Source organism: Xiphophorus maculatus, chromosome 5 (genome assembly GCF_002775205.1).
Source record: "Xiphophorus maculatus strain JP 163 A chromosome 5, X_maculatus-5.0-male, whole genome shotgun sequence".
Taxonomy (NCBI): Eukaryota; Metazoa; Chordata; class Actinopteri; order Cyprinodontiformes; family Poeciliidae; genus Xiphophorus; species Xiphophorus maculatus.
In genome coordinates, this window is record NC_036447.1 from 6,026,809 (window position 1) to 6,053,005 (window position 26,197).

The 26,197-nt window shown below is 34.9% G+C and overlaps 3 protein-coding genes across 5 annotated transcripts; 2 read left to right on the forward strand and 1 right to left on the reverse strand.

The window, feature by feature from the left end:
• The first annotated feature begins 5,889 nt into the window (after positions 1–5,889).
• LOC102236357 (hepatocyte cell adhesion molecule-like) lies at positions 5,890–11,493 on the forward strand. 3 transcript variants are annotated; one of them, XM_023333342.1, is made up of 4 exons: positions 5,890–6,180; positions 7,738–8,070; positions 8,760–9,064; positions 11,075–11,493. In XM_023333342.1, exons 1-4 carry the CDS (start codon positions 6,105–6,107, stop codon positions 11,114–11,116), a joined length of 756 nt encoding a protein of 251 aa, XP_023189110.1. In that variant the 5' UTR covers positions 5,890–6,104; the 3' UTR covers positions 11,117–11,493. The 3 variants fall into 3 exon arrangements, with proteins under 3 accessions (XP_023189110.1, XP_023189109.1, XP_005810438.1); XM_023333341.1 differs by having other exon boundaries at positions 5,896–6,180; positions 8,760–9,047; XM_005810381.2 differs by having other exon boundaries at positions 5,925–6,153; positions 8,760–9,047.
• A 2,293-nt stretch (positions 11,494–13,786) lies between these two features.
• Positions 13,787–19,618, reverse strand: LOC102236606 (C5a anaphylatoxin chemotactic receptor 1-like). Its single transcript, XM_005810382.1, has 8 exons — positions 19,549–19,618; positions 16,947–17,086; positions 16,292–16,355; positions 16,016–16,141; positions 15,187–15,325; positions 14,939–15,109; positions 14,193–14,277; positions 13,787–14,044 (listed from the first exon to the last, which is right to left on the reverse strand). Exons 1-8 carry the CDS (start codon positions 19,616–19,618, stop codon positions 13,787–13,789), a joined length of 1,053 nt encoding a protein of 350 aa, XP_005810439.1.
• ndufs8 (NADH:ubiquinone oxidoreductase core subunit S8) lies at positions 18,391–26,105 on the forward strand. Its single transcript, XM_005810372.3, has 8 exons — positions 18,391–18,473; positions 19,999–20,054; positions 21,142–21,201; positions 21,621–21,710; positions 22,455–22,563; positions 22,962–23,025; positions 24,126–24,254; positions 25,163–26,105. The coding sequence occupies exons 2-8, from the start codon at positions 20,012–20,014 to the stop codon at positions 25,292–25,294; spliced, it is 627 nt and encodes a 208-aa protein (XP_005810429.1). The 5' UTR covers positions 18,391–18,473; positions 19,999–20,011; the 3' UTR covers positions 25,295–26,105.
• The last annotated feature ends 92 nt before the right edge of the window (positions 26,106–26,197 follow it).

Below are 26,197 nucleotides of genomic sequence, written 5' to 3' on the forward strand. Positions count from 1 at the left end.
AACCAAATCTTCAGAATAATATTTAAAAATCCTATTCATTTTTAAGCAGACATTTCATTTCTAAAAAGACATTTCTATGAATATAAATCCAACATTACATTTCTAAAGTGCATAGTTCTATTTCTCCCCCTCTTCTATCTGCTTTGGTCTCTTCTGGAACCTTTAAAAGGTACTCAGGCCCCCAGGGAGTCTTTTAGCCTGAACACCCTGCAGAGGAAGAGACAGAGGTAAGCCACAAGCATTTCAGGCCATTTCAAACAGTCACAATACTTATATCAATTTGTTTGTTTTATTTTAACATGACACCATCAGTTCCAGCTGAGATGCCACTGCATAAAAACAGACGATCAATAAAATACTTCAATCTGTTTGTACCTGTTTCTTTTATCATTCAACACACATTTTAAGTGTTTCCGGCCTAGTAATGAAGACCTAAATTACACTTACCATTCAAAATCCACTTGCTGCATTCTTGCTGGTTGTCCAGTAGGCTTAATTTCTGCTTTTGATAGATGTATGGCTGTACAGTATAACTGCGCATCTGTTTGCAGCCATTTTCAGCTGGGAGTGTAAACACTGAGTTGGGGGGCGTGGCCAGCAGCAGTTTAAAGTGATTTTAAGTGACAAAAGGCTTAAAAGCAACTCCATCTGAAAAAAGATTCAAATATAATGAACATGTTTTGTATAGCCAATAGATTTATACTAACCTGTCCAAAGAAGCCTAATAGGTCACCTTTAAAGGCATCAGATGAGTTGTGCTGAAGTGTGTTGGACAGGACAAATTGCTGCACTCCAATCATGGACAGTTTTGTCAGAAGCATTTGACGGTTTGACCAGCGAATCCGTTTTCTATGTAAGTAAATAGTCTAATTCTTTGTTTTTTGTACAGTGGTTGGCCCAATCTGTAGGCTGTATTTGCAATGGGAATTTTACTTTAACCTCTGTTTCAGAAACATTGCCAGCAACATTTGTAATGACTGCAGATTATTCACTTTTACAACTGGAGTGTAGTACACTGCCGTCATGTAGCAAATGGCTGTGAGGATTGTGATTCTCATGGCTCATGACAACTTTCTAGTCAAATTCTGCCTCCCAGTGGTTTCAGGTAGCAGTTCAGTCAGTTTTCAGACGGGTGGAGATTGGCTGCAGAAGTGGCAGAGGCAAAAAGAACAACTACACCAGGTAGCGGTAAAAAGCACGTCAACACATGTCTTATATTTAACAGAATCATTTTCTGGGTTTATTTAATAACCTACACTAAGAATTTACAATTAAAATGTTTGGAAAGTTATCTCCAGGACAGAATGTGTAGTCATTTATCTCTTTTGAATAAATTGAGAGATTTGCTCTGTTTGAGTCATTATAGGACATATGTGTGGATAGTGACGCACAATATACTGAATAAAGCTGGTGTCTGCGATATCGATGTCTGCAAAGTTGTAATTGCAAAGGACTGAGTGCGCTCAGCAAATAATAGGTTTTTTATGCTCTGTATGCAAATATCTGGCCAGCTGGACGGACACACTGTTCCAAACCTGACACAGATTTATGCCTGTGAAGCAATAAAACACTCTTAAAAGACAGTTTAAAGAAAGGAAAGTGAGGATGGCGGAAATACTGAAATGTTTCTATTGTATTATTGAACAGTAGAAAATGTTCCTAGATCTCCTCGACTTGGAGAAAATATAATTATATAGCACTGTATAAGGTAGCTGTTAATGAAAGACACCAAACACCATATAAAGGACTTCTGGATAACTACTGTATCTAAATACATACCAAAATAAAAAAAATAATTTTCTATTTAAGTATTTCAGTTGTTTTTTATTTTAAATATAATAAAAAACAATTAGAAGAAAATGAAAGACCCCTGCACTGAACCCTTTGAAAACCTCCTGGTTATTCATCCAAATATTGATCTCTGAACTCTTCCTGAGTTAAAACATTAGTATTCTTTCTAAATGAATAGGAACTTGTTTTCTTTGCATTATTTCAGCTCAGAAAACACTGTATCTTTTTTGTTATTTTTACCTATTTGTCTGCAAATAAATAAAAAGATTGTGCTTGGATTTTCTGAGACATGTCAGTAGTTCAAAGAATAAAAGAACAATGTTCATTTTACTCAAACATTTACCTAAAAGAGTAAATTCAGAGAAACAGATCATTTTAAGTGGTCTCTTATTTTTTTTATACATATACAGAAGGTTTTATACCTACAAAGTGTTTATTCTGCTCAATCATATAAAAACTGTGTATATATGTTTGAATAATTGCATGTTTCTATAAGGCATACAACATATTTTTAATTGTCATAATAGCCCTGGTGATAAATAAAAATAAAAAGGATAAAAAATTAAAACCTCATTGTACTTATTGTTAAAAAATGATTGTGAAAATTAATAATAGCAGCATGAGAAAGTAACAGTGAGAATATAAAGTCCAGTTGACTTGCTAAGTGCAAAAAGTCTCATGTTGTTTTTCAGCTGCAAATGAAATGAAAGTTGAAATGTACGACCTACAAAATTATCTCATTTGTTTTCCTGTATAACTATGAAGAAAACAGCCTTTTTTTAATGGCCCTGACGATAACTTTTATGTAAAGTTAAAGTTATTGTCAGTTATGGGAATTTTCTGTTTGTTGATCCAGGACAGAGAATTAGCCAGCATGAGCTGCTGAGGTAGCTGGAGGTTTGTTGTTTTGCGTCTTATGTTGGTTTGAATGTGTTTCCAACAGGTTTGTTCATCCCATCTGGAGGGCAAAGTATCCGGACCCCGAGCTTTTGCAATATTGCAGCAAAGCACATGTGCAGCAGAAAGTTTGATGGGCTAAATAATAATAAAGGAAAAACAGCAACAGCAAGTTAATGGCTTGAGCCAACTATCTGGGCTGGACTTTTATGAGCTACTTTTTAACAACTTCCAAGGAAAGATGGCCAGGAAATGAATGCGACGCTCGGTGAACAGACTTCAGTCTGAACCTGCAGCTTGCTGTCAATAACATAGGCTAGAAGTGATAAATTAATGTTTTTAAATACAGATCTGATCAAAAATGCAGATTTTTGTTTTTAAATTGTTCTGTACATTTTGTTCTGTCTTGGTTGCAAAACAAATGGTTCCTTTGGGATAATAAAGTTTATCTTGACCTTAAAGTTTTAACAGTTTTTCATCAAAATGTCCTAATTAACAGTAATCTTATTTTAGATCTATTTTTCTTGTCATCAGGTTGGAAACTATGCTTTTTTTAAAATTTATTTTACATTTTTAACAAATATCAACATCCCACAGAAAAAAAAATCATCAAAAAATTGATGATTTTGATTTTCTTCCTTTTAAGACCTAGGAACAGAAAGGATCTTTAAAATTGACAACAAATTATCAATAGTAGATGCAATTAAAAATGATAAGTAGTCTGTCTTTCAAAATTTCATGTAAGTTTGTGCCACTAAACAAGTTTTAATTATCTGGACTGAGGGCTCTTTGGCTTGTAAAATTTGCTGGTTATTATTTTGATGCTGTTTGTCCAGTTGTTATTTACAATTGATTTCTTGATTTCTAAAAAACTTGTTTGAGATAAATAAATCAAATCAAACAGAATTGTAGAACCTCATTTGCTCAGACCACTTTTTCATATAAAAGTACCACAATAATAAAGTTATTAATCGTGCATGTAAAACTAACTCTCTCCTGAAGGAAAATCTTTCTTTACACTTAATTTTATTAATTTAATGGATGAGAAAGTCTGTGTAGGAGTGAGTTAGTATTATATATTCAATTATATATAACATAATATACTGTATATATAATAATGTTGGCTGAATGTGTGAGGATGTGCAAGGATATTTATATAAATTTGGACACTGCAAGGTTATGTATGAATTTGCAAAGAGGAAACGTATTTTTGCATCTAGATTTATAAATTGTACGTATTTTAATGTATATTTTTTTACTATATGGATTTGGAGGTTGCTCACATGAGCAGGTAGGCAGGAAAATGTATGTATACTTACTGTAATTTATAAATTGTAAATACTGTAATACCTGGAAATACTCAACCAGGGCCTATTAGCTCTTGCTATCCACTCTTGGTGCAATGAATCAGTTACAGACTTACAGACTTGCTCATGTTCTGTCCTGTGTTTGTGTGCATTGTGCCCATCAAACAAACAGATAAATAAATAAATTATTGAAGTTGGGAATATGATTTTTTTCCAGCTTATTGTGCTGGAGGCAGTAAACACTGATTAAGGTAGAAAAGATTCTTCCCTCTTGTTCTTATCACTCAACGGAAATAAAACTGATGTAACGAATGACAGAAACAATGTTGATAACTGATTAATTGTCCAGTATAACCACACACACACACACACACCTCCAGTTTTAAAGTCCCGAGACCACCCAAGTCTGGGAAGACCACCTGGCTGACCAGCACACTACTGCATGTTTTTGATCATCAGGTCTGGGAACACACATAGGGCCTGGTAAAAGGTGAACACACACACGTGTGTTTGGTCATAATGCTGTCACACACACCACTACCCACCCGCACACACATGGGTAATAATGGAGCCTTGGCTTTTATGGTTTTAACTCCTGTCTGGCTCAGGGTGCGGGTGTGTGTGTGTGTCCATTAAAGTGGTGTGTGACCTGATGAGAACTAATGGATTGACTGGCAGACCCAGTGGGGGAGTGGGTGTGTGGATGGGGATTAACATGAAGGACAAACACATCCAGGACTAAATCATTAGACTTTAGTTGGTAGTGACTGCAGGGCCGTAAAACATTTTGTAATGAAGCTGCTGCTGAGATCTGCCCTCTAATGAGATCTGGTTCTTGTTTTTCCAAGAACCCCATTCCTTCGGGCGTCGTCTTGTTGACAGATCATTTTTCGTACGCTCAATTTAATTTTTCACCACAAAAATTATGCACAGCAATGTAGCAACCATACTTTGGAGGAGAAGCATGTGGTCTGTAGCATTTTCTCTTGAATATCGGTAAATAAGGCCATAACGTGTTGCTTTTTGCAAACTTCTAGCCTACTTTATTTAGTCTGAACAATCATTTTGAAGTTTTTAATTCTACAGATAAGCCAGTTTTATAATGCTTTTTGTATTTCATTAAGTTATCTTGGACTAATATTGAAATTTGTTTTATAATCTGAAACGTTTGCAGGACTAAAATAAATATCTGTAAGTAGGGAAGTACTTTTTTGCAACACTTTAAATGTACTGCAAAAATCTTACTAAGTAGTTTTGTCTAGTTTCTTGCGTAAGTATCTTGAAATAAGACAAAATTAACTTACAAATAAGTTTTCAAGAGCTTCTTCGAAGTCAGTATTTCCTTAATATTAATTTAAGTGAACAAAATCTGTTAGTGTAACTAATACTTTTTAAAAATATTCAAGAATAATTGTCTTAGAAAGCTCCTATATCTTACTTGTAAGTAGTCTTGTTGTATTTTAATTGTACTGAGATATTTGCAGTGGAAACTGGATCAAAAATACTTTTAAGATTTTATGTTTTTGAAGTGTGTTCTGCTGACAGTGTGTCACCCATAACTGCATGTGTAATTACAATGTTAAATATTCATCTAATCAAAGAATAATACTGAAAACAGACATAACATATGGCCCAAACTAATCTTGAATGGTTTAATCTGTGAGGATTCTCTAAACCAAAAGGTTGCAATAGAAGCAGATGAGGCTACATCAGACAAACAAGATGATGGAAGAAGAAAATAACCAAAATTTAAAACTGAACAGATGAAAACATGGAGCAGTAAATATCTAGCAGGTTGTATTAACCAAAAAAAAAAAAAAAGAATTAAATTTTGACATTTTGACAAAGGATTTGTAGATTTTCAGAGTCAGAACATTATTTACCACCGTATGTTGAAAACACATAAAAACGCACTAAGACGCTGCCTCTCAGCCAATCAATGCCTGTTAGGTTAAAAAGAAAAAAAACTCAAATGAGGGAGCAATGTGTGAACAGTGTTTCCTCTCTGCTTCTCCTTCCTGGTTTCTGCAGCTTTCAGTCTGATGAGCAGCACCAACGCTGACGGTTTCACTATAATGTAGAACAACATCGTACGCAGGTGGAGCAGAAATGGCAGCAGGCTTAGGAGTGACATGCTGCTCAGTTTACCTCACAGCAGGTAAGGTCTGTGTTACTTATCTCACAGGTAGGTACAGTCAGAGAGTTTGTTGTTTCAGTTATAATGTGGTGCTTAGACATAGGACTCTTCTTTTTTTTTTTAAATGCACATACAATGACATTCAGAGGTTAAGCAGTGAAAAGCTGAGGTTGGATAATGAGTGGGATGAAACAACTGTTTGTCAAACTTTCACATTTCCTATATTAAATAGAAAATGATATAATTTCAGTTCAATCAGGTTTTGATTTAATTTATATAAAGATATTATAAAACTCACATGATTGGTCTGCGTTTTGTAAATAAATGTGATCTTTTTGAAACATCATAAGGTGGGTCTCAAAGAAAAACCTCCAAATTCTCTCAGGAGTTTCTGACCTTTGCTTCACAAGACTGAGCCAACATGTTCTGTAAAAACATTATTTTTGTTTGATTGAACCTTTGAGTTTGAGAAGTTAAACAGCAGCGATGAAAACCGAACAAAGTCATAATTAACATCGCTGTTTACCAGATTCCTTCTCAGAGCTCTGGCATGCTGTAGTCATGTCGCAGTAACAAACACTCGACTTACATTGTTTTCTAGATTCTTAATGATGCTTAAAGTGACTTTTTAAATATTAAATTAAATTCTCCCTTAAGTGTTTTGCTTTGAGTTTACTCATACATTTCAAATCTTGGTTCTAATCAGTTTTGGGGTTTTTTTGTGGTGGTGGAAACTTCCATGTTTTTGACTCTCAGTTTTCTGCGCTGAAGCTTTGCCATCATCTCACCTCCATCAATATATTTAACTCTTACAGTTGGAGAAGTTTCTTTCTCTATGTTACAAATTTTAGCCTCTGCACTGCAAAAACACCAAATATTACAACGGATTTTTGTTTAGTTTCTAGAGCAAATATTTTATTACATTTAAAATAAGACAAAACTTACAGGTAACTTTTTAGTAAGATATAGGGTCTTGTTTTATGTGAATAATTCTTGAATATTGACTTTTAAAAAGTAGTAGTTCTACTGGCAGATTATTTTATTACAAGAGATTTTTCCCACAGTATAAGTGAAATAATTTCCCAATTAAAAACAGTATTTTTTTCTTAAATATTCAAGAGTTACTGACTTTAAACAGGCTGGTATATCTTGCTGAAAAGTTAATTGTAAGTTAGTTTTATCTTCTGTTAAGTGTAATTGGTTGTTAGCATTGAAAATGCACAAAAATACTTGGTAAAATGTTGTGTTTTTGCAGTGTGTTGATTTAGAACAACAGATTTAATTTCCCTTTGGGGTCAATGATGTATTTTTTAATTTGAATTGAATTTGGACATCAATAGGAGCCACATTGTAGTTGAGATTCAGATAACTCGTCTATGGATCATTGAGAAAGAGTCTGTAAAAACATCTTACATCACAAACACAGTATATGTTACCACTGTGATCTAGTAGATTTCATAAAAAAGCTTTCTTACGAAACTCCAAACTGAGCTGGCAGTCTCATTTCATCGCAACTGTTCAGAGTTGATTCAGGTGCAAAAAATACTTTATTGGTTTTGATATTTGTTAATGTAAGGGAATTTACAAATGCCCTCTGACTTTCAGTTCTGCTGTGCTACGTTTGTGCAAAAGAGGAAAAGAAAGCTGTGAAAGCAAGAGAGAGAACGAACATCACGCTGCAGCCGGTAGAAAGTCCACACAACGCCTGGGTTGTGTGGACCTTCGGAGTCGAAAGCCCAAACATCCGAATAGCATCAGTAAAGCTGAATAAAGAAGTAAAATGTGACTATGAGGAGAAATTTAGAGACAGACTTCTTCTTGACAGCAACACCGGAGCTCTGACTATCTCGCAGCTGGAAATGAGTGACTCAGGCGTTTACCAGTTCCAGTCCATCAGCAGCAAAATCCTAAGCAGAGATTTCCACCTGACTGTCTACAGTGAGTAGAAACATCCTTATATCACCATGTAATATCACATGTTTACTAAATGAGCAGCTACTCCTTCATTAAGAGTTACAACTTTGTAATGTGTTAAAAAGTTAGTACTTTTGTCTCAAAATTAATACTTAAACAAAAGAAGAATTATATATTTCCTTCTATCCAGACATTGGTTTTGTGAAAACTGTAATTCAGGTGTTTTCCCTCTTCAAGGCTCTTCTTAAATTACCAGGGTAAATTTTTAGGACTGCTTTTACCGGCTTAGTGTTTCCGTTGCACTTTTCTGGGTAAAAAGTCATGCGGTGGACATTTTGAAGGCTGTTTCCTTTACCAGGAACTTTGAATTTTTTGCTTAAGGTAGTTTTAAGCTTTTTTCATTGACTGGTTTTATATTTTTTTATTATATTTCAATCTGAAACCCATTCTATCAACTATAACTGTTATATATTTTCATAATCTATGGCTGTTTACGAGCTTCTTTGTGACAGAAAGAGAATATCCCTCATTTAAAGTATTATGTTAGTATTTAAAATCTACTTAAATGTCCAAAAACTGCTCACTCTAAATGTGACTAAATGACTCCTCTCATCCTAAACATTGAATCTCGGTTAATTAGTCAGTGGATTAGTGCTTAAAAAATAAAATAAACTCAGAGTCCTTTCATTTTTTCCTCATGTTTCTTTCCTCAGGTTTTCTCCCTATGCCGTCCATTACCGTCACTTCATCTGTCATTAACACCAGCTCTGCTTCAGTCACCGTGGACTGTTCAGTCCAGAACAGCAGGGAGCTGAAGCTCTCCTGGTACCGAGGGACGGAGAGACTGAAACAAACCAGCAGTCCCAGTCTGCCCTCTGAGCTGAGTCTTTCTCTGGAGGTGGATGCCGCAGATGGAGACAACTACAGCTGCATGGCTGAAAACCCTGTAGAGAGACAAACCACCAAACTGCTTACAAAGGACATTCAGCTGGGAAATGGAGGTACAATTAAAAATAATGTATGTTTATAATCTCCTCTCTTAACACCAACCTTTCAATGATTTAAGTGAACTGAATAATTACAGAAATATTGGCAACCAGAGTTGGTTACTAGCTAGTTGAGTAACTTTTTGTAAAAAAAAATATACTTTTAGCAGCATTTCTACTGCACTGTACTTTTTACTTTTACTTGAGTAATTTTGCGATGAAGTATTTCTACTCTTACTCGAGTAAAATTTCTGTATTCTCTACCCACTGAATGAAAAACAAACATGTTTTAGCCAAAAATTAACCAGTGACAGACACACACCTGCAGTTTTTGTTAAAGTTTTATTGAAAGAAACTTATTTGGAAAAACTGTCAATTGGTTCCTTAAAATACCAAAATTTCCACTTCACTTCATATTTTGTTCCATCTTGTAATTTAATATTTTAATATTAAGTGATTGATCATCTTTTTACCTTATACTTGATTAAAAGTATGTTAAAGAAGTTACTTGAGTACAATCTTTGGGTACTTCGCCTACCTCTGCTGGCTACTAACCAGATTTATCAATAAAATAGAAATCAGTTTTTCATCTGGAAAATGACTGACACTTAACAGTGAATCAACGTCTCCGGAAAGCTTCTGCAAAAACACAAAATCTTATGAAATAATTTTAATCTTGGTGTTACCCTGCAACCTCGGATGAATGAGGGTAATGTAGCAGATGATCTTCCCTCAACGTGTGATGCTGCAATATAGAAAAGACGAGACACACACGTTGAGCTCCTTTTATCTTCAACAGGAAGATTTATTCTTCTGGTGATGACCGTACTCCATATACAACACTACATATGCAATACTTCATATCAAATACTTCAGGTATCACTGTATAACTTCAACAAATAACCCTTCGATTCATGACATTACAAATGACTGCAATATCCCTTTAAACCGAAGGAGAATTATTTTAACATGCTCCATCGTGAATTTTATTGAAGGACAAAATATTTTAGATAGCTTTTAATTATCCAAACCAATTAGTTTTGTTTTAACTCAAATATCTTGTCCCTTTTCCTCAGACCTTTAATATTTTTAACTTTCAAAATAAAAATATATGGATTTGCTTTTAACTATTTTAATAGCTTTTACAATTTTTATTCTGCACAACATATACTTTAATATTTAAGCAATGTAGCTTTTAACTGTATCCACTGTTTTAACAACATTACAGTATTTTATCTCTTACACAAAAAAAACTACAACCTGCTCCATTAATACTGTCTCTTCATGCAACCATTTACTCACTGAGTTTGACAACAACATTGTTTCTGTGTTTTTTTTAAATAACCCATAAAGAAAAGACACCAGAAAAATATCTTTTACCGTTTCAAAAGTGAAAAATACAATAAGTTCAAAATGAACTCAATCTCTAGTCCTTCAACTGCTTCTCAGCTCAACACATGTACAATGTTCGCTAGCATTAGCATTAGTTAGCCTCCAGAAATTCGTCCCGTTTTCTACACAATGTCCATCCAAAGCTGTACAAAGTGACCCACCAGTTGACTCTCGAGTCTATAACCTCTTAATTCTTGAAGGACACCACATTTATGCATCAAAATACATTTTTACTGACCTGCGATATAGAAAAGACGAGACACAAACGTTGAGCTCCTTTTAAATTCAACAGGAAGATTTATTCTTCTGGTGTGCTCAATCTTTTCTTGGTCACTAACGCGTCAGCGCCCCTAGCGGCCATGTGTAGAATTGCACGGACTAACACTACAGAACTTATTACGATGAGAAGTTAAAGATACAAAATGAAAAATTATGTTGGGGTGCCTATTTTCTTACTTCTTGGTTTTGTTTACTAACAACTTGTTTTTCACCCCTCTACATTGGCATACTTGAAATAAGACAAAACTAGCAAGAAAGTTTCCAGTCAATAATTCCTTAACATTGATGAAAAACTACTAGTTATAATTGAAATAATCTGCCAGTAGAGCTAGTACTTCTTTTACTTGCCCAATTTTGTTTGTCTTCTTCAGAAAACAGCAGCTGGTGTCAGAATGAAGCCACTGTCAGGCTGATCGTTTCTGCTGGAATTGCCTTGGTTTTGATTCTTCTTCTGGTTGACCACATCAGGTTCTGAGGATGAGCCATGAACTAACAGCATGGTCAGGGAACCACAACACTTGCTGCTTCTCATGCTGGAGCTTTTTTGTGTTGAAAGAATCTAAGAAAAAAAACCTTGAGTGCACAAATTACCACAGCAAATTCTGTGATAAACCGGACGCAGTATTGATGCTCAACTGAATGTAAAAATGTAATGGATATATAATGTTTTAGCTGTTTTTACCTGATTTCCTCTGGGTTTTTGTCAGATTCTTGTTTTCTTTGAGTTCTTTTCCTTTTCTTGGTTCTGTTTTATTTGTTTGTTCTTGGAAATAAAGACTTGAAGCCTTTGTCTCTACCTGTGTATTCACTTCCATTTGGGGTCAAATTTCAACCATGAATGAATTTCTTCCTCTTCTTTATTTTAATTATATTTTTGGATTTTCTTTTGCAAAGTTTTTTTTTGAATATGTGTGACCAGCTGTTGGTCGCCATGAGCTTCATGTAGTTTTGGCAAGAATTTGCATAGCTTTCAACAGAAGAACTACATAAACTCGAACTTATGAGTTCTAACTTTACTTAAGTGAAAAGTAAATGGGAAAAAAAAATCTTTTCACATTTCTGTAAAAATGATCACAATTATGACCTAAAGTTTTAACACTCCTTGAGATATGACAAAAACATAACCTGTAAATAAGTCAGTAATAAATGATTTAAATGTTTCTGTGAAATTTTTATATTCCAGTCAGTAGTTTGATCATTGATAGTTTGTCTGTTTAATTTGCATTGTTCATCCCTGTTTCATCAAAACACTGCAATAGTCCCTAGAAACAGATAATTGTATCCATTATCTTAACTAAGCTACAGTAACTAATGTTACCTAAAGTGTTTATAGTTACCTATGGTTTTCCACCAATTCTTGTTTTGCAGAATAACTCCCATTATGACCAACACATAAACAATGAGGTTAATAAAAATTGAGCTGTAATGTTTGCAGCTTCATCCTTTATCTTAGTGCAAAATTAGTGCTGATTTCCGGTGTATCTCTTTAGCGATACGTCATTTTGAAAAAAGCCTCCATCTCCCGTCCGTGTTTTCAGAGAGCGCAGCATCCTGTGTGGTCAAGCGGTAGCAGTTCAAAACACTGTGGTTGTCTTTATTTTCCACAGACTGGCCTTGATAAATACAAACAACTCTACACAGATGTTTCGTCTGATGAGATAAAATAAGACATGCATCTGTTGCTGCTCATTTTATTCTGCTTTTTGTTTTTCATTTATGTTGTGAATCTGTGACAAACTATCAAAGGTGAAAAATGCGATGCGTGCCCAGAGTTTGGGGGTTTCAGAAACCGTTCAGAGGAACAGAGAGCACTCTCACTTCCTGTGTAGAAACATCTACAGGTTAACCTTTACCACAAAGGCTACTTTAACTCATAACAGAACAGTGGAGATTCAGACTCCTCTGCTTATTTTGACTAACATAATAAATACATAATGAAGTAAACAACCATGATGAGGTTAAATAGGTCGGCTAGAGATAAAAATATTTCCCTTTCCACTTTCAAATCTTATCACGGATTTTTATTTGGATTTGGGCCTGAACTTTGACTAGGCCATTCTAACCCTGGAATATGCTTTGAGAGCAGATTTAAATATGTAACATTCTTATGTGGTACAGTTGCACCCACTGCCTTAAATAAAGACAGATGTGAAACAGATTTTACTTGTGTTTCATCATGTGGCAGGACACGACTGTACATTCTGAATAAACCGCAAAGGGAATAAAAATGAAAAAGGCAACATTTTATGACGTACAAGAGCATTAGATGGTTGTTTATTTGAGCTGAAATCACTTTAATGTCATGAATGTGCTCTCTTTTTATAAAAATAGACCTTCCTTGAAGAGGTTAGGATAGGTCTGTGGGACATACAAAACATATTCATTACATTTTTAGCACTAAATCCTTCTTAGATAATCAGATTTTGGTCTGGTCTATTCTGTCTGTTTCAATATCTCTTCAGAATGAGCTGCTTTAGGGCCTCTAGTCACTTTAAATTTGAATAAACTGCTGCTGACCACGCTCCCTAACTTAACTTTACACTTGCATGTGAAAATGACTGCAGACAGATGCTCAATTATACAACTAGACATCTTTAAAAAGCAAAAGTAGAGCCTCCTGCACAACCAAGAATGCAGCAAGAGGTTTCTGAATGGTAAGTCAACAGCAAAACACTTGTTCTTTCTAGCAGCCATTGTACAGCGCATACAGCAGTAAAACCAGCTGACCAGACATGCGTCAGCTCATTTTCGGTTGCTAGGTAACAGGCTGGGCTTTGCTGGAGTTGGTAGGTAAGGGGCGATGCCTGCTGGTTTGTGATGTTACATTCTGGATGTTTTTGACATGGCTCATTTTGCAAACATCAAAAAACACTAAATATTGCCAAAAAAAACCAGCTGAGTGTTATTTTTTAATCGCCTTGGTTATTTTTAGAAGCAGTAGAAACCCAAATGGAAGTACAAAATCGTCCAAAATATGAATTTTGAATATCCCTTTAATAAAAGGAAAGGAAATAAGTACACTTCCAACAACTAAGATATTTTTGTTTGATGTAGATGTACATTTTAATAAAATATGGTTTTGTTCAACGTATCTTTCCCTGATTTATAAAGGATCTGCCTCCCAGGCTGAAGTCAGTTCTAGTGATGGCAGTGAGGACCGGCTCTAACACTGGTTTCCTTGGTTTTCTGGTCCACAACAGGGCCAGACCAGCCTCACGAAAACTCTGATGGAAAAAGTAGATGAGCGGGTTCAGGCAGCAGTCCAGGTATGACATCACAGATGACAGCGTCCTCAACCAATCAGGGGCCGGAGCCAGGTCCTTCCTACCCAACAAGATCAGCTGAATGGTGGATGGAGCAAAACATAAAGACAAACATGTTGGGAGTAAAACTACAGTTTCATGGATATTCTTCTACAGTGAAGACAGCGGTTTGGTTTCTTTCTTTTTTCCACACTCTGTATTAGTAGATACAACAGCTGGTGTTTACCTCAGACATAAAAAAGGGAGTGTAGCAGATGATGTAAGAAGCCACTAACAGAGGGATCACCTCGGACAAATCTGCGTCTTCATCGCTGAGACGAACAAGAAACACAATAAAAAGAGGGTTTTATCATCAGACAGCCTTTCATTAAACTGTTTACAGTGAAAATTTAGTGATTTCAGGATTCTTCAGTCAGTTAACAGATAAAACCTGAGATTAACATGCACACAAATGGCCTAATTAGTATTTATCAGATTTTTGAGGACAGCGCTTTATTTTTTAAAATCCAAGTAAATATGTATACAATTATACACCACACTTTCCATTCTTTTTAAATAAGTTGAAAATCATTTATCATTTGTCTTTTACTTCACAGTTCTCTTCTTCTTCACTAGTCCTAACCTCGTACCATTGTGTGTCTGTATATCATCTATAATTCTAATAATAAGTTTAAAAATGAAGAAAATTAAACATATGAACATGACCACGGATAATGATAGAGAAATATGGAAAACTGTCAACAGAAGGCGTTACAGGTCAGACTGTTTTCCTGTTTTAGTCTGTTTTTATTGGTGATTCTGGTTTGTCACTATTTTCCTTTAAGACTTTGTTTAGGTCATTTTATAATTGCTTCCTTCGACGTCACTCAACATGTGGTTGTTGCTGTGTGAATGCACTTCTCTCCTGCTGATGTAATGTCAGATAAACCCATTAACTAAACCTTCCTGCTGATGTCGTGCCACGTTGTTCACCTGATGTATCTGTTGCTGGAGCGACAGCTGACAACGATCCTTACAGAGCAGATAAACATGAGGAGGAAAGGAAGGAAGATGGAGATAAAGAAAACACAGAGGATGTAGGTCATCATGTCCGAGTAGCTGCTCTCCCAGAAAACGGTACACAACATCTCTGCAGGATCATACCTGAAAGTGCAGAAAAATATTTCTGATATTTATGAATGAACAATAACTTACATTTCTGAGCCAACTACTGTACAAACCTGACCCAGTCATAGATGACAGGGATGCTCCCAAACACCAACCCCGTTACCCAGGAAGTCAAACAAGCTGCTGCTATGAAACCAAGCACAGCACTTCCTGTGGACGACGCACCAATCAGACGCTGCGCACTGAGAATAGCTGAAAAATTCATTACAATTCAATTATATAAAATCCCTTTAGTTGCAGGTCTTATATTAAAATTTCCTGCATGAAGTTGTGGTAAAAAAAAAGAAATGCCCTGGGTAAATACCCACAGCAGATTTAACACTTTGACCTTGTATTACAATAGAAAAAAACTGCATGAAAAAGCAAATACTGCCTCGATACTTCCACTGGATTCAGAGGGAAATCAGAAACCTTTAGCTTCTTGTGAGCATCTTTTAAAGAAGAATATGTTTTTTCAGTGGAAAGCATGCAAGTGTCTGTAAACAGAGTAAAAATATCAGCAATGGCATTTAAAGCAGGATTTTTTTTACTTTTCTTTACATTTTCTGGAAGTCAGTTTATCTTTTCTACTCCTTGACATCAACCTACCATTTTTGAAAGTTTTATTTGTTATTTGTGTTGATAAGTATTTAAATAAGTGTACTTAATAAAAACTGTGAATGAATACAAATTTATAAAACATGAGGAATAATCAAGTTTGTTTCTAGGTTTAGCTAAGACTCCATTATACCGTAGTTCCAAAATTAGATTTTTTTTCTATTTGTCTCTAAATCATTCAAACAATCAGGTATGCAATGATAAACCACTGATAAACAGTACTTAGAGTTTTAATTTAATTGGTTTAATAAATTAATGTTTTAAAAGCTACGTTCCTCAGAGTACCTATGCTGCCTATGGATGAGGTGATGAAGGCAAACTTCAGCAAGCTGACGACTTCACACCATGGAGACGTCTGTCCTTCTGTCAGGGCGGCCATCATGGATCCAGACATGATCAGAAGTGAACATCCTGATTATAAATCATAATTTAATGTTAAAAAGAACCTTTCCACTAATACAGTCAAACAGAAGGAAGTGCACATTGGAAGAAGATCAGTGTACCGGTAAAGTGAAGCGAGCGACATAAACATGGTTTCACTGGAAATTATGAAAGTGGTACCTAGATCTGACATGGTGAGACTGATGAATGGAAGCCAGTAATGGCAGCAGAACTGACCTCTGCACTGAAAACAACAAAATAAAGGGAGCAAATAGACATACACTACTTCATATTTTGGAATAAAATGTGAAACACAGTCTTTTACAAGCGGTAAAATAGAATAGAATAACATACATTGAAAAAAGAAATCTGTGATCCAACTTAACTTCAGAAAAGGTAAGTGGAAATATTTGTATTTTAAGAACAAAAATTATTCATAGAAGTAAAAAAAAAACAAAATCAGACAAAATAAAATGTTTCCAAATAAGTTTCTTTCAATAAAATCTTATAAACTCTTTTAAAAAATTGCAGGGATGGTGATTTTTTGGTTAAAACATGTTTGTTTTGCATTTAGTGGGTAGAAAATCCAGAAATGTTACTCAAGTAAGAGTAGAAATACTTCATAATAAAATTACTCAAGTAAAAGTAAAAACTACAGCATAGTAAAAACACTCCTAAAAGTGTATTTTTTCTTTCAAAAAAGTTACTCAGTAAATGTAATTGAGTAAATGTAACTAGTTACTGCCTCACTAAGTATAACTGAGGTCTTTAGTTAAATCAGGACTCCATAAACCATGCATAGACTGAAAACAAGACAATACTCTGACGACCTTACCATGACCTTGATGATCAGAACGACACTGTTTCCAACAACTCCCACGATCATTTCTACACCCAACACAGCCACCAGCAGCCACTTCTTCTCCTCAGACCAAACCTTTTCAGGAAACAGGGTCCCATTCAAACCTTCACTCACTGGAACAAAGAAAATACAGAAAGCAGATGAGTTCAGCTTCCCACCAACACTGAGATTTCATAAGGAAAAGATGCAACACAACAATGCAAAGGAACAGAGTACAATTTGGAAAATGATCATTTAAAAGATGAATTGTTCTGTGAATTAATGACTCTAGCAACAGCAGCTGTACAGGTTTATACAGGAAAAATGATGCTTACTGGTCTGGCGAGTCGTCGAGCTTCAGCACCGATAACAAGTGATTCTGTTCACAGAGCCCAGATGAAGGAGTCATCAGAAACCTATTCAATTAAACTTCACACGCTCTGTTGCACTCATGCAACAAGGCTTGTGTACTCTTCATATGCCTGTGCTTTCTGTACACATGCATTACTAGCGTTGTGTAAGCTAGCGTGGCTGTGTAGCAGACGCTGAAAGCAGCAAAAACTTTTTCATTTCTGCTTTGAAACATTTGTGCTCCATCGAAAGAGACAACGTTAGGCCTATTTGTATTTCTATTTGGTTCTCGTGAAATCGGCTGCATGATTGTGTACCATGTTGTATTGTGTCGACCAGTTATTAAGCACAACTGATGGCAAATAAAACTGAAATTCTGATTTGCAGAAGAAACAGTCATTACAGTTACTATTATTATTATTAGTAGGAGCGATAATTTATTTTTTAAAGTACATTAAGGGCTGCTCTGCCTTGAGTCATCAACAGGATAGTGCTGCTGTCCTGTTGTTATATAAAACATAGTGCAGCCCTTACAGTACTTTAAAAAAAAATAAAAAATAAGAAACAAATAATAATAACAATAATGATGATAAAATGATTTGCTTATTTACTTACTTTTTTATTGATAAAATGTTTGTTTACAAATACAAAGACAAAACGAGGAACAGATCAAAAAATGTGTGCACAGATTTCTGTAAATACATTGGAAGAAATAATCAGAAAGCAGACATAATCATTTTTTTTTTTTGAACTATTCAATGACCTACAATCTCCAGCTTTTTTGTGGGTACTTTTGGAAATAGTGGACAACTACAGTTCCAAAACTGTAAAAAAACAAAAACACAAAAAGGGTGACAATTATACGTAAATTTACATTTGTGGATATAAGAATTGCCAAATATAACTAACATTTGCTTAATTGCCAGTCTTATGTTTGCATTCGTGTTATTTCCATGTAAGCCAAAAATAATATGCGCACACAGTCATACCTTTATGAAAATATAGTAAAAGCTTTTCATACTTACTTACCGACATTTGTGTTTTTCATACAGCCGTCCAATAGGTGGCGGTATTCATATCAAAGTCAGTCACAGCTGCAGAGGAACTGGTTATCTTGCGCAACTTCCGGTGTTCGCCGTGTCTCTTCTTGTAGCTAGTTGTCACTTTTCGGTAAGTTAGAAATGCTTAACACTGATAAGATATAACATTTTCTTTGCGGTCATTCTTAGCGGTGTTAAACCTTGATGTTAGCTTTTGGTTGAAGCTGAGAGGATACTTTTATTCCTCATTTATTGGAAGCGACCTTTATTCAGACGTCCTTGACAGCGGTAGTTGCACCGACGCGGACATTTCTCTGTTCATTCACAGAAAATTGGGTAATTGACATGGATAAAACTCAGCATTGTGAATATTTAGTCCGGCGCTGTGCAGAACTGAGTCACCGTGAGGCTCAATGAGAGCATTAGTCTCCACAGTAGCTCTGCTAAACGTGTAGAATAATGTAAAGTAGATCTGTTTGTTACTGACAACGTTCATGCTGCATTTAAACTCAGTGTATGTATAATATTATTTACCCGAGCTTTGCATTATTACTTCGTATTAGATAGTAAAAATGTGTTTTCTACTAGTTATGTCTGTCTGCTTGTGAAAATTATAGTACTGTATTGATATTTCCATTTATATGAAAAGAAAAAATGGAAACCTTGTATTTACAGTCAAATCTTAACCCAGTTCACATTTCCCTTAAAAGTACAATCACTTTTAGAATCGTTTTGAAGGCTATTTACTGAATTGAAAGAGTATCAAATAAATTTAGATTATTAAAAAAACGTCTTTGCATCTGTCCTTACAGCTCAGGAAGTGCTATATAGCTGAAAACATGTTATTGTATTAATATTTGTTTCAACATCCCACATTAGCATCTTAGTAGAAAAAGCGCTTTCTCAAAAAAGGCAGTAAAAGCAGATGCATTTTTTCAAATATGATATATTTTACCTTATTCCACACATTAAAACATTGATGATAAAAATGATTCTAGGTATGCTGCTGCTGGATGCATGTTTTATCCTCCACGACAATGAAAGTCTGCTGATGCTTTAGTTAGACCCGTGTCTTCTTTAAAATCTTAAAGATTGTTTTTTTTTCTAGCCTATCTCTCATCATTGGACTGTTAATCAAGAATTGCTGTGTTGTCTTTTGTTTCTTTTTTCTCTTTTATTTTTTTGATAGGGATTCTGGCACGTACCATTATCAACTAGTCTGCCACGCAGTTTGGGTACAGCTGCAGTTCTATCCTCTGTAATCACTTGCTTCATGGTAGCTTTAAATGATGAGCAGCACCAGATCCAAAATAATCTCACCCAGCAGTCTGAAACAAAGCTCCCTCAGTAGATTCCCTGCCCTAACTCTGCCTGTTCTCTGTCTTTCCAGCACTCACTGAACTCACTGAATCTCAGACTGTATCTGGTTTTAATCAGTCAGGTCTTTTCCTAAAGTTAGTTTTTGATTGTTTAGCAGTGAGCGACTTCTTACTGTCTGGCTGTTCTTTGGGGCATATGGAGATTTAAAAAAAAGTCAAAACTTCATCTGTGATAAAGTCATAGTGCAGTTATTCTGTGTAATACATTATATAAATTTTGCTCTAAGTTACTCTAATGGTGCTTTATTGTATTCATTCTTTTGCTTCTGCTTTCAGCTTTAAAGTCCTCATGGCTGCAACCTTTCGTTATCTTTACTCCGTCTCAAGGACAGGTAAGAGTTTTCCCTAAACTGATTTGAGTATTATTTTCCATGAGATGTTGGTTTGATTATGCTTTCTCCAGGCTCTTTGTAAAGATTCTCCTTTAACAAAATAATTATTGGTACTTTCTAGCTTAAGTTAAGCAGCAATTACATTTAAAAAAAAGCTTTATTTAACTTTAAGACAGGATTGTAGCCCAAAGTGTTTCACTGAGTTACTCTTAAACAGTGGGAAAGAATAAGCGACTATAAAAGCAGAAAGTAAATAATTTTTTTATATAATTTATGCTGTTTTTACAGCAAGATTTATCAGTTTTAGTTAAAAATGAATTATCAAATACAGAACCAACTATTTAAGGTAAATATTTTTTAAAAATCCAATTTAATTTCAGTTTTCCTGTGTTTTCTCAACTTCTTTGGTTTAACATTTTCAGATAATGAAGATTTGTGGTGCCATGTCTGGTCTGATTGAATGATTTTATTTTGTCTGCTAAAAGTGGAGAAAATGTGTTGGTTTTTTTCTTAATGTAGTGAGGACAGAAGTGTCCCCATCAAGCCTTTTTTGTGTTGTTATTGTGTAATTATATGTATTTTTGAATAATAAAAGAGTGTGTAGATTTTTCTCTGTAAGTAAATTGTTCATTTTGTATCATCTGTTGAACATATAAATACTTATTATTTTCATTTGAGCACCTCTTAGCATCCTAACTTTGTAAAACACTAATTTAAAGGCTTCATTTAAAACCATTTCTGTTAAAAATGGATGCATTTAACCTTAAAGAGCTAGTGAATACTGATTAGTTTCATTGTAAAAAGCTGCTAGATTGTGTGATTGTACAGTATCATGTTGTGCATGTGTGCCATATTTACAAATAACTACATAAACAAAGTGGCGGCTGTTAAATTGTGTGCATTTAAGAAGTATTTATTTATTTAAAGGAGTGTAAGAACTGTTTTAAATATATTTATCTGCATGTTATTTAATGGACACTCGTGTCCAATCAGCCATCAAAGTACCGTTTAGGAAAATTTAAAATCTTTAATTTTATTATGAAGTTGATATTTATTTATTTATTTATTTATTTATTTATTTTTATAGGCACTTTGGCAGCTGCCCAATTGAGGTCCTTCAGTGTTTCAGTCCAGAGGAATGGATTCAGTAAGTACCAGTACAATACCGACTGCACCATTAAACACATTTACATATCATTTTATCAGACACACACAGTCGTGTTTTCATCACTTGTGGGGACTTCACATTGACTTCCATTAATTTCTACAGTCTAACCCTTACCATAATCCTAACCCTAAACCTAACCATCACAGACCTAACCACTAACCCAAAGACAACAATTTCCCTCATGGGGACCAAGAAAATATCCCCACAAGGAGCAATGGTCCAATGGTCCCCATAACCCCACATTGTAGACAGAAATAGGTTCCCATAAGGATATAAAAACCTGGTACACACACACTCACACACTTCACTTAGGACTCAAAGTGATGTCATGTGTTTATTTGATCTACTCTTCTAAATCCTGATGTATCACAGATAAATGAGCATCTTATTGTCTGCAGAGTATGTGAATGCCCAGGAACTGCCGACAGACATGAAGTCCATCACAGACCGATCTGCACAGACGCTGTTGTGGACAGAACTCTTCAGAGGTCAGAGGTCATGATGTGGATTAAGGGAGTTGTAGAAAAATGAGAGGTCATCAGTAGCTGCATTTCCATTACAAATGTGCACAAAACTTTTTCAATATTTTGTTAATGTCAAATAAAATAATTTTGCAATTTCTGTGTTTCCATTAAGTAATAAACACAATCAAAATAACATGTGAATAAGTTTCTTTTCGCATTAAGTCATTAAAAAACATGCTGCGCCATCATCCTCCAACTCCTTCCTGCCATCTTCTTTGTGGTTTACACCAATGGCAACATGAGGTTGTTGATTATGTGACTCGTGATGCGAAAAAAAGTGTTTCCATTGCAGTTTTACAAAAACAAATTCCAATATGGCTAAAAAAAACTCACCTCATGCTAGCACCAAAACTTTTCAGCTAAAAACAATTTCTCTTTAAATTGGTGTGTTTCCATTAAGAGAATTTATCTGCAAAATGTCAGATTACATAATCTGATATTAGCTGCGTTAGTGGAAATGTAGCTACTGATGCATTTTATATCTACACAGATTCATTTAAATTACTGATTTTATCTTCTCCCATAAATAATATAATGGTAACTCCTCATTGATTGATATATCTTCAGGCCAATGAGTTAGGCCAATATTTGCCATTTTATTAAATATAAATTAATATATGCAAGTTGTTTCTTTTCTCTGTGAAAGGAATGTAATTTTTCCTTTTTGAAAACAAGTTTCGTACTCCGGTGTGAATGATTTGGTTTCAGGTCTGGGCATGACGATGAGCTACCTGTTCAGAGAACCTGCCACCATTAACTACCCGTTTGAAAAGGGACCGCTGTCGCCGCGCTTCAGAGGAGAACACGCTCTGCGCAGGTTGGGATGAACTACATGTTAATGATTTCTGTAGGAAATCCTTGAGCTTCACAAAATAGCTTTTATATATTCAACTTTTCTTCAAATATTAGAGAAAATGTAAAAAAAAAAGCCCAGACATGCAGCAAAGATGCTTAGCCTTTAATCATTTTAGCCTCTGCGTAGTTTAGGATTTATCAGTACGAATTTAAAAGTTTTCTGTCACTGAGATCAGATAAACACTGAACTTGTGTCCCATGCAGCTGCAAGATGATTGGCTCCAAATTCACATCTCCAAAAGAAATACCCTCTACATTTTGTAGTGCTTATAGGATTTGTTTTTATTGATGTACTTAACCTTATGTGCTCCAAAATAGTGGCAGCACTTTTACTCTTTTCGTTGTAATAAATTTTAACAGGTATCCCTCAGGAGAGGAGCGCTGCATTGCCTGCAAACTTTGTGAAGCCATTTGCCCTGCCCAGGTGAGCGCACAAGAGCACGCCAAGTTAATACAAACTTAATTCAGTCACCCTGGATTTTAGTCCAGGGTGACTAAAATCCTGGAAAATGCTTGAATTTCAACTAGGTGTTTTCAAGGTTTACAAAGTACTTGATTTTTAAATCTTTATTGAACAGTTTTGCAATAAAGTGCAATCAAATGTTTGATTAAAAGCCTAAAATTGGAAAACATTACAGGTGAAACCAGATGTTTTCATAATACCTAATAAGAAACTCACATGTTTTTCTCACTGTACAAAGTTAAATCAGAATAAACTTTTCTTGTTTACGGTTGGTTAAAATTACCAAAGTTTTTGTATTTGCAAAATGCCAGAAAACGTACCTGGAACATTATTTAGTTTTTTTTTTCTAGATTGTTTAGCATGTAATTTGAGCAGTGAAGTCATTTAAATAAACACAATTTGTTTGGATTATTTCAGTGTTTTGAATATTTATTATTCCCAATGGCTTACTGACTTACTGACTTATGTTTTTGAAATTGGGGTGTTTTTTGTTTTATTTTTTATTTTTTTGCTTACCTTGTGTCTGCTGTAGAATGTAGAATACTAACACAAAAGATTTATGTAACAGTAATAAATTATATCGTATAATAGCAAATTTTTATTGTTTTTATCTCCAGTGTGGTGCTGGAGATAAACTTCCCTGAAAAATGCCTGAAAATGCTTGAATTTTCTTTTGACAAAAGTGTATAAATCCGGTAAATTGCAGTTTCAGTTTGCTTTTATTGTCTGTCTCAGATATTGGTAAATTGCCTTTAAGTACAGTCTAGTTAAGAGAGAATATCAAAAAGTAGTTCTTCCCTTCCTATGTTCTGGTAAAAAAAATTACACCGTGAAAGTTATTTTTTTTTATCCTAACATAGAAAGCTTCAACAGATCTGTAAAAATGATGGATGATTCTGAACTGAACTATCCGTCACCTAGACCTCTATGATAAAGCCATTTCGTATGACCATCAGCTCTTACTAACATCTTTCTGCAAATATATTTGGATTTCAATATTTACAGTGAGTGAAAACCCTGAGTATCTGAGTCGGTGTTCTTGGTTCTCGTCCTGTTTCCAGGCCATCACCATTGAAGCAGAGACTCGAACCGACGGCAGCAGGAGGACGACTCGCTACGACATCGACATGACCAAGTGCATCTACTGCGGCTTCTGCCAGGAGGCGTGTCCTGTGGACGCCATCGTGGAGGTGAGTACATGTCTGCAAACCAGCAATTCGCCTCGGCTCTTTGTTTGCTGAATGAAAAGTCAATACAAAACATATATTTACCTCATAAGTGGCAGGGAAATATGAAGCAAAATGTTGCGTAAATAAATAAACCAAAACAAATCAAAAGCACCTCGAAATGTTTGTAAAGATGTCCATTTTTTCTGCTCGCATTTGTTTCAAATTTAACATAGAGATCAAAATATTATGGAAAAGTCCATTTATTTTAGGAACTTTATCAATAAGGCTTCGTTCACTCTGCAGGTCTTGATGCTCAATTCAGATTTTTGATGAAATTTGATTCTCACCAAGCTGGTGTTTTCTGATAATTTTAATAATTTTCTGCTTAAAATCTGAAGAATGTGTCAATTGTTTTATCCAATTAATCAATAGTCAGAATTATCGATCACTAAAATAATCATCAGTTGCAGCCCTAACAAATAACAGATCAAGAAAAATTGCTGCAGGAAGGCCTGGTAAATAAAACTTTGCTTTGTGTTTTAGGGAAGATGTTAGTCACTAATCATTTAAAACACATTTATTTTTCTTTTGCGGTTGATCAAGTTTGACCTTCATCAACTAAAGTTTTAACTATGATAGTGAAAAATTTAATATCTCTGGTTTAGGAACTGAAAATAAAAATGTTATTTTCAGATAAAAAAGTTTTTATCTTCAAAAGAAAAACATTTTATTTTCAGATATAATCTTATTTTAGGAACGTTTTACGTTTGTTTTTTACTTTTAATTTGACTCAAATCAAAATAAATGAGCAGTTCACTGGTATTTTCTTTAAAAATAGTCCAGATTTTCACAACAAAACGTGTTATTGTCAAGCCAAGTGGAATAAAAATTCTTCTTTTCCTTTTAACCCAAGTATTTTCCCTCTGCAGGGTCCTAACTTTGAGTTTTCCACTGAATCCCACGAAGAGCTGCTCTACAACAAAGAGAAACTGCTAAACAATGGAGATAAATGGGAGGCTGAGATCGCTGCCAACATACAAGCTGATTACCTCTATCGATAGATGTCCACACACACTGCGCCTACATTACTGGGGAAGACTTTAAACGTGACACATGTTGAATCTGTACATACTGTAAGAATATTAACTCGGCTTTGATGGGTGAGCGTCAGGTTTGCTGAAGGAACCTTTGTTGACAACAAAGACCTAATTAAAACATTGACCTTTTAAGTTTAGTCTCATTTTGTTATCATAAATATTCTTTATGTTTCCACCTCAAGGCTCTGTTATTGTTCATTGTGCGTATTTATTATGGTATCAAACCACTTCGCTCACTCAGTGTCCACAGCTCTCTCCTGTGTGTGTGTGTGGAAAGTCTTTCATTAACAGGATTTTAAGACGTGCCTGGTGCCTATTCTTCTTATTAAAAAGTTGTTTAAATTTACTCTATTTCATCAGCAGAGTTATTTTAATGGCTCTTTATTTTGTCATGATGGCTCAGTAAGAGACACATGCACAGCCATGTTTTTTTTTCTTCACTTTCAGACGTCATCGTTATTACTAAATGTCAACAGAACCATTTTCCAACTTGCTGTTTTATAGATTTTGGCCGGCAGATAGTAGCAAGTTGTTGTCGTACATTGTGTGAAACATAAAGAGGGTCATACCCAGAGAAAATTCAAAAGAAACAGCATTTAAGCAGGAATTGGAGGATTAAGGTGAGCTACTGTTAATTGCTCAGTCAACCAAACATGGACTCTGTTGGATACCGAGGTCAGATTCCAAAGTTAGCATTCGATTCTGTGTGAATAAATCATTTTATTGAATTTCACTGCAGACATTTGGGGTCTTAAAATAAAATTTTACTTTAAATGAAACATTAATAGTATTTTAAGTTGTTTCTCCTAATTTTTTAACAGGATTAGCAATGATTTTTCCATTTTGTCATATTAGAACCACACACTT